This window comes from Sitodiplosis mosellana, unplaced genomic scaffold (genome assembly GCF_009176505.1).
Source record: "Sitodiplosis mosellana isolate CC-2019 unplaced genomic scaffold, AAFC_SMos_1.0 Smas_scaffold_4832, whole genome shotgun sequence".
Taxonomy (NCBI): Eukaryota; Metazoa; Arthropoda; class Insecta; order Diptera; family Cecidomyiidae; genus Sitodiplosis; species Sitodiplosis mosellana.
In genome coordinates, this window is record NW_022600074.1 from 1 (window position 1) to 9,382 (window position 9,382).

A 9,382-nucleotide genomic window follows, 5' to 3' on the forward strand; every position below is an offset into this window, starting at 1 on the left:
TTATTGTGTCAACAATCTCCTCTTCATCTACCATATGTAGAAACATGGAGTTTGAATGGGAGTAATTACTGGTAACATTAATGTTTGAGCTGAATGAAACGCCGTATTCATTCTCTATATAATGGTCCCAGATGGCATCTTTTTAATATGATCATCATCTTTTTTCAAGGCTTGTCATATCATATCATCTTTTTTAAAAAGTCATCTTTTTTCGCGAAGAGTCATCTTTTTTCCAAAAATGTCATCTTTTTTCGAAATATTATCAATTTCTTTTTAAATTTACTAATTTTTCGTTTCAATTGCTGAATTTCGTATGATTTGAATTTCGCTCAATCGCGAAATGCTGAATTACGTATACAGTAAAACCTCTCTATAACGGAATCGCATAGTGCGACAAAATTTTCCGTTATCTGGAGGTTTCCGTTTAACAGAGTTTTCGCTAAAAAGAGGTTTCAAAATCGTTATGGTCCAAAGTTTCCGCTATTTAGAGGTTCAAATTACCAAAAAGCAAATTATCTTTCTTATCTTATGACTAATCGACTAAAAAACCGGAGTTTATTCACCTCCAAAAAGTATACTTTTATATATGGCCATGAAAATATTCATCATAAAACTCTGAAAGTGAAAAGTAAGAAATAAAATGCAAACATCCAGTGAAACTATAAACAAAAAAAAAGAATCGAAAACAAAGAGCTCACAAAAGTAAATTTATGTCCCGACGACATCGTACAACGATAATTTATACACGTAATTAGTCCATGATAACATGAGCGGAGAGTTACGCAATGATATGGCAGTGGGTGAGAGCATTCGTACCTTGCGCCACACTAACTACCTAAAGATCAAGGACGATCTGATGAACAAACAGATTAGAGCTCAAATTCCACAATTGTGCAAATACGCGAACAAAGTGGCTGATCCATTCAAAAATGCAACCAGTCGCGCAAACTTCATCACATCAGTACGAAAAGAGCACAGTCCAGTTTTTAGTTTAAAGTACTGACAAATTATTTTTTTTACATCCTTGGTAAATATATAGCATTAATGAGGCAAAACTGTGATTTTTACATTAATTAATTAAAATTTAGTAACATTGACTGTGATATAGCCATCCATTGAGTTGGTGATTATTTTTGACCTGTTATTTATAATGGAATATAGTTACAATGCACGTAAAAATTAAACCAAACTAAATTGTATAAAACAAAAGATCAGGTTTTTCATGACTCTTGGAGTCATTTTCCTGCAAATCAAATTATTCAGCCAGTTTTTGGCGGTGTAAATAAATAAATAAATAAATAAATGTCGTTTTCTGACCAAATTTATAGGTTGTGTTCGGAGACTCATGTTTTTTTGGCGAAAAAATAGCAGTTTTCTCAGATCAAAATATCGTGAGAGGCTATTTTCGACCATAGCAGTCAAAAAATCGAAAAATTTGAAAAATTTTGAGTTTTGTCCCAAAATTTGTTTTTGCTAAAATTCGACGGCAAACGGAAAAAAAAATACAAATCGACCCCTCGAGGGGGGGGGGTAAATTTTCTATTCCCATCCTGAATGTTTGGAAGCCCAAAAATCAGGGCAGGTTGTATCTGGGGAGGTACCTAAACTAGGGATGGGAAAGGCTCTTCAAACCCTAACTTGTGTAAAAATTTCATTCACTTATGACCGCGTTGAAGTTTTTTATCAATGGCCCGAAAATTCGGAAATTTTAGAAATTTCGAATTTTTGGCCATCCGTACAGGGTCTCCAGAGGCAGACCCGGGGAAAATATTTTGGCTTTCTGAGTTTTTGTCCAAACCCAACTTCCGTGCAAAATTTCAGCCGATTCTGAGAACCTCATGTGAATTTTGGCTGATTTCATGTGGAATGGTGTAATGCATTAAAATGTTGTATTTGGATTATATTTTGTGATTCTATTTCGAATTCTTCGAATGTGTGTTGCGGAAATTTTTTTGTGAGTCATGCCCAAAATGGCGTCTCGGCCCGGGTGTGAGACACAGTAGTGGTCCAGTTATAAGACACTTTATGTTTTGTACTGAAAGCATATAGAAACGTCACATTTCATCATTTTTGTTGCCATAACGCATTTATATGCAATTCAAATTGTGTTTCAACTAATCTTTCCGAATTTTCAGCCATGTCTTCTCCAAAAAAGGCTGCCGAAAATAAAGAATTGAATTTCGATGCGCTGCTGCAAGCCATTAAATATTGTCTGGATGAGAAAAAAGCTATCATATAATCCGGACATCTTTACTGACGCTGACTTTGTCCAAGCCGTTGAACAAAATGAGAAGGAAGCGGCTATTGATTCTGATCTTCCCGAAGATGAGCATTGACGTATTGTTTTTAACAATGCCATTGATGTTGTTGGTCGTGAAGAAGAGGTGGTAACATCTGAGCCCTCTGAACTATCCAGCTTGATGTCACTAATGTCTCTTGCGAGCAACACTTCGTCGGTTTTGGATGCGATTGGCTCTCTGTAAGGCACTACTCCAGAACCAAAGTCGAAACGTTGACTTCTCCGCAAACCATGGCTGTTTTGGAGCAAAAAGCAGCAGAGAAAGCGGAAAAAGCAGCAAAGAAGGCCACGCCAAAGAAGTCAACACCGAAGAGAGCAACATCGAAAACAACACCACTGGCCAAGCACCGCAACAACAGAAAAATCACCACCGTCCGATGATGACACAGTCTTTTGCATCATTCGCTTGAAGCTGTTGCCGAACAACTTGACCGCTGCAAACTCTATTCGATGCAACGAATGTAAGCGGCCAGTCCATTTGAAATGCGCTGACATGCGGACAAGTTTCTTCACTTGCAAACATTGCGATACCGACAATGAAGAAGAAGACGAATGAAAATTGATATTTCTTTGTCATTTAAAGCCATTGAAGGCCCATTTTTTATTATTTTAGCCATTGAAGGCCTTTAAAATTAATAAACATTTATATTTCAACATTTTATGATGAGTTTTCTTCTTATTTTCCCATTTCTATTCAATTTTTCTGTGTGTCTCACAACTGGACCAAAATATTTTTGGGGCCAAAAAACTAGTCCTCACAAAATTGGTCAAACATTTTTTCGAGTAACTGGAATCACTATACTTTCTTCGGAAAAAAGTTGCGTTCGGACATAAGCATAGAACTCCAACTTATCATTTTTGAAAGCCACAGAATTTTTTTTAGGTCAAAAACAAAACCCGTCTCACAACTGGACCATCTCCCTTACTATGCACAGCGAGATTGAGAGTAGTGTATGTTTCACTGACTTTGTTATGAAAGAGAAGAGTAAGTTTCTTTCGACTTAAAAATGGTCAAAGGCGAGTATGTTCATTTTTGGCGGGTCGTCACGGTTTTTTGCAGTTTTCGTAGAACTGATAAGAGATAACAACTTATTCTCTTTGGCAATGTATTAGTACTCGAGGTCTTCTATTTATAACTTAGCTGAAGACAGTTATCTCTTATCTGTTCAGCGAAAAGCGCAAAAAATGATGAAAAAAAAGTTCTATATAAATTTTGCTTTTTTAATTGCGCGATTTGCGCGAAACTGATGAGAGATAAGAAATGACTGTCTTCAGCTAAGTTATAAAGCACCTCGAGAACTACAACTTTGCCGAACACGCCTTGTTGTGATCTCTTATCAGTTGCGCGAAAACCGTGAAAATCGCGGAGGCTGGACGGTACTACAACATACTCTACTTTAACGCCAACAGAATCATCAGAAAACATACTCGCCTTATTAAAAATATAAATCGAAGAAAAAACATAGGGTAGGGAGGGGCTAACTCGTACACGGGGCTAAGTCGTACACTTGACATAACTCAGCACTGCTTTGTCGTATCGAACTGAGAGTAGGCTCTGTGAACTCGCCTTAACGAGTTGCATGGTTGGCTAGTGTCAGATCTCAATGTTGACAGTGTTAGTATAGTAGTAGCAATCGTTGAGTGAAGACGTATGTTTTTTTTCATCAAAAGTAAATTTTTTTTCTTCACATTTTTTGGGTTGTATCATTTAATTTTGTGTGTATCAACAAACGGGTAAGTGCATTTTAAAGAGGAAGATGATCTACATACAATTAGACTAGTGATTTTGTGAATAAAGTGTGAAAAAAAAATTGTGCTGTTGCTCGAAGTCAAAATGGCGGAGCGGGGCTAACTCGTACACTTTTGAGTGGGGCTAACTCGTACAGCTTGATTTTTTGTTTTCATACAAACAAACGTTTCTGAGCCACTGCATACACATTCAGAACTGCTTACAAGGCATTTTTTACCATTATATTGTGTTGTTTCAGCAAAATGGTTCGCAACTATAAGCGAAAAACACAAGAAATAGACAAAGAAAAGATGAAGTTGGCCGTCCTTTCTGTCCGACGCGACAAATTATCAGTGCGAAGAGCCGCTGAATTATATAGCACCAAGAGCAACGCGTTTCACCTTACCAGCAAATTTGGACAAAATTGAAGCAGGGCCAAGCAAATCAACAAAGCGTAAGCGCACATCTGATTCAGATGAAGATGATTTGGAAACCACTTGTTGCGTTTGTTGCGATAAATTGCTTAAAGGTCAGCGGTTCAAAGTGTGCATCGAATGTCGTCGCAAAGCCCACACTGATTGCGTGCGAACAAGCGACAACATCTTCACATGCATCAACTGTTTCTCCGAGCTAGACGAGGACAGCGATAGCAATTAAAACAAACAAAAAAAAATCAAATTTTTTTTTTCATTTTCAAAATCTCAATTTTTTTTTTCATTTTCGTAATCTCATTAAAATCACTTCATTTTCTATAGAACATTAAGCGTATTTGTAATCCAAAGTCTCAGCAATAGATCAATAAATAATTATATTCCATTTTAAAGTTGATTGAAACGTATGTTTGCGAGTTATTATAGGCAAAATTGTCACTGTACGAGTTAGCCCCACCCCCTGTACGAGTTAGCCCCACCATTTTTGGAATTTTCAATTTTGAGGTGCCCACCTAATCACCGTCATAACTTCGAAACTATTGCACCAATTCATATATCAACACAAGCGTTTTGTAGCTGAAGCCTCAAGCTTTAAAATGGTGTATAAGACTTGGGGATACAATGAAGTTATGAGTGACTTTTTCTCTCTAAACCAAAAAGTGTACGAGTTAGCCCCTCCCTACCCTACTCCACTCTCACCCTCAGCCATAGATATAAAATTCAACCACTGCGATTTGCATACCTTAGAATTGCCACTTTACTGTGAATGCTCCCTTGACGTGAAAGATGTTGTTGCTGACTTCGAAATTTAGAAGAAATGTATCTGATAATGAGAGAAAAATGTTAATCATTCATATCAACTTCTAATATAAATCCAAGCATCAGAATAAAAACGCCGTAAGATATGCGCACGCGTTGAAGCGTAATTGAAGAACATTTTTGCGTCAGAACGGAACATGTATTATCTTTATAAGAGGAATGCAGAACACCATATTTTCGCATACAGTCACTTCCGTAAATGTAACGACAAAATTTAGTTTCTCATTGTTCTACGACTGGTCAGGACCAGGCGTTGCGCAGGATCAAAATACGTGAGAAAATCAAACGTCGTTTTATTCTTACACGTTCAAATGTTCATGGTATATACATACTTGATTAAACTAAGTGTGTCTTTGTACATGGTAAACGCTGCCTTTTCCGTAACTGCATCTCGCTCCATCGCAACACTGGTCAGCAAGAAATATACAGCTGCTTCCAAATACAGAATAGCCTGTGACAAATGATCCGTTTCGGCATCTGCTGCGTGTTTCAGTCTCTTTGCTTCTGATAACGAACGATGATGATCTCTGGGAAGGCAAAGGAAAAATCATCAGAATGCACTAATTCAGTAGAATAACTAGATGCTTACTTCATTTCTCTTATTTCGTCCCTTTCGTCGTTTGTACGTTCAAAATAGGAATAATATACTTTTGTAATGAGAGGTTTCTGGGGTGGTGGCGGCAAAATATCAGAGTCTATTCTATCGTGATTTGTGGGTGGCAAAAGATTTGGGTCAATTAAATCATCGACCATCTTTTTCCTTTTTTTATCTTTATATGGACTACTATTTGCACTAGATGCTCTCTTTTTACGATTGCTTGTCGTCAACTCTTCCACTCCCGATAATTTGATATCATCATCATTGCCATTTTCCATCTTAATTTTATCATATTCTCTTTTTATATTTGCACTCGTATTTTTCACATCACCATTGTAACTTAATTTTTCAAGCGTTTTATCGTCGATAACAGCTTTGGGAGATTTCATTATTCGATTAGTAGTGTTGCATTCGATGCTCGAAAATTCAGTTTTCAAATTTTCACGTTTCATCTTCATATGCTTCTCATCTAACTTTGGTGAACGTGAGAAAGAACCAATATTCCGTGTTATAGTTGAGTCCTTGTTGTCGGAGTTGCAATCGCAATATTTTGCATATGCCACTGAATTATACGACGACCCATGCTTTGAACTATTTTGAGTTGTTTCTGGCATATTTTTTGTAATTTTTTTATCTTTTCTTTGTTTCAAATGTCTTCCATGATCATATGCTATTCCACCATTTCGCTCCTCTTCATTAATTGCATCTGAGTCTCCACTATTATCAACGCTGCTTCCACTACTTGTACTATCGTGTGAGCTCACCCAATTTGGATATCTACTACCATTTTGTGTACTCTGTCTTTCAGCCTGAAATTTAAGAAAAATTAAAAGTTATCTCATCAACATGGGAAGTACCAATTTCAAACAAAAATTGTAGCAACTAACGGCACGCACAAAGTTTGTGCCATAAACGAAGAGTACAACTTATGATCTTCTCTGTCTTTTCCGCTCAATGTTGAGTTGTATTACTTTTGCTTGCAACTTCATATGTTTCTTTTTTTCCCATAGCAGGTATAGAAAAAGAACCTATGTTAACTGACCAGATCTCCTATATTTAATGTTATGATGAATTCATATGTGAAATTTGATACCAATCAAGGAATTTAATATTTTTAGTGCATAAAGTGGGCGAAATAACGCATAAACAATTTGATGTCCGTGAACATCAATATTGGTGACAAGCAAGCTTCATTTTTTCCACTACGAAGTACACGGGCGCTGCTTGTATGAAATTTCGTTTGTATGGTTCATGTCGCTCGGATGCTTTGCAAATGCTGTTTGGTATTTTTTCTGGTTCGGCAGAATACAAAAATTACTGTTTACATACAATGTGTCACCGTAGCACTTGTTTCAAAGGAAATATTTCAAAAACAATTGCTGCGAATTCGATTTCTCGCTAATTTCTTGATAGTTCGCGAGAGTACGAATTCTTACTCATACTAACTTATGCATAATGACAATTGATTTATCATTTGTTTCGTATTGTGCAATGTCTTGGATTATCCACTTGGACATACATTTAAGTATTATAATATCCAAGACAAGGGCTGTTTTTTACTCAGGACAAATTTTAGACATTTTTCAAATTGGGCCGAAAGGATTTTTGGTCGTTATGGCTCCGGATCGATAGCCCCCATACCTAGGTTAAATTGGAACTCTTATGTGGAAGATTTATTTTCGGATAATTTTTGAAAAAGAGTTCCAATTTATCCTACCTATTGTTACAGATTTGCATTTTGCCGTAACACATTAATATTGTAACGAAGAGCCAAAGTAATGCTTTTAAAATTGTAATGCCAAAATTTAGCATTACCGGTAATGTGTTACAATTGTAATAGCTATTACTTGACCCGTTCTGTAAAAGCTTTTTTCACTTGAGAAAAAAAAATTCTGTAATGCCACGTAACATGTTACATTTGGCATTACATTGCGTGTGTAATGTTAGAAAATCACATTAATAATGCTAAAAAATCACATTAATAATGCTAAAAAATCACATTAATAATGTTAGATTTCTGGCATTACCGTTAATGTTAGGTAACATGTTAATATTGTAACGAACGGGTCAAGTAATAGCTATTACAATTGTAATGCCAAAATTTAGCATTACCGATAATGTGTTACAATTGTAATGCCAGTCATTTGGCATTACCGGTAATAGCTATTACCAAATAAACCACCTCTGGCGAAGAAACGCTGTATGGTGCAGAATAATAATAATAATAATAATAATAATAATAATAATAATAATTGTAATAACATTATGGGAAATTTTTGTTAACGTAATGCTACTACCTATTACATTTTAATGCCGGTAAATCTGTACCTATTGGGGGCTATTGATTTGAATAAATGGTGGCTAATGCTCTAATTTTGTGCGATCTACCGAGCCATAACGACCGAGAATCATATCGGCCCAATTTGGAAAATTTCGAAAATTTATCCTCGTATAAATCTTCCACATAAGAGAGCCAATTTGACCTACCTATGGGGCTATCGATCCGGATAAATGGTGGTAAATGGCCTAATTTGGTGCAGTCCAGCGAGCCATAATAACCAAAAATCCTGTCGGCCCAATTTGAAAAATTTCAAAAATTTATCCTGAGCAAAAAAACAGCACTTGTCTTGGATACCAAGGAATTTAATATATTATCGGAAATATTGAAACATTTTTGACATTTTTCATTGATCCTATGTTTCTCCTATGAAAAAATTGTGGGCTCCTATATTCTCCTATATTTTTTTTCTCATTTTGGGGAAAATCTACTATATTTTCGAAAAAATGATCTGGTCACATTACCCATAAGTTGTACTCTTGCTTTGTGCGTGTTGTATACATATATTGGATATTACCACGAATTGCACATCAACGTTGTTTGGACTTTTATTATTGTTATTTAAACGACTGTTTCGATCGCCTGGAATTCGAGAAAGTCTCGAGAGATCGATTTTGCATACGATTGGAATCGCCGTGACAAGTTTATTATTATTGCTGTTATTTGTAATCGCAACTGCGTAACAGTCCCGCGTAGCGCTTGTAACTGATTTTTGTATATCATCAGAATGACCTATAATCATAACTTGACCTTTGCCTTTGGCCCCTCCATCACCTTTTGACACATTCAGAAAAATATTTCGAACAATTTTGTTTTTCTGCTCACTTTTACCAATTTTGTTTGCTTTTTTATTGTTTTTAATACTTTCGTCGCTTTCTTCTGAAGACGAATAACGCAACTGAGTTTCTTTCGATATTTTTTCATTTTTTGCCTGAAAAATAAAGCATACGATTAAAATTGAGTTTATAAAATTAATAAATAAGAACCATCATATAGTGGAAAACATGTTTGATTTTGATAGTTTGATTTTAAATATATTGTATAGTTGTTATCACGGAGGACGATAGTCCGACAAGTGACGCTCCAACAACTGTGCATTTCAAGCCAAATATCAAAAATGCCAGTTTTTGCGTCACGAGTATATACAGTAAATATGCTATTTTCTCAG

General features: G+C 35.9%; 1 protein-coding gene across 2 annotated transcripts; it reads right to left on the bottom strand.

The window, feature by feature from the left end:
* Positions 1-5,201: 5,201 nt before the first annotated feature.
* Positions 5,202-9,145, bottom strand: LOC129572368 (AF4/FMR2 family member lilli-like; the record flags this gene model as incomplete). 2 transcript variants are annotated; one of them, XM_055452314.1, is given in 4 exon segments in its annotated part: positions 5,202-5,282; positions 5,611-5,805; positions 5,868-6,685; positions 8,735-9,145. In XM_055452314.1, coding segments are annotated over 4 exon segments (1,505 nt in total), but the record flags the coding sequence as incomplete, so codon positions are not given.
* Between the last annotated feature and the right edge of the window lie 237 nt (positions 9,146-9,382).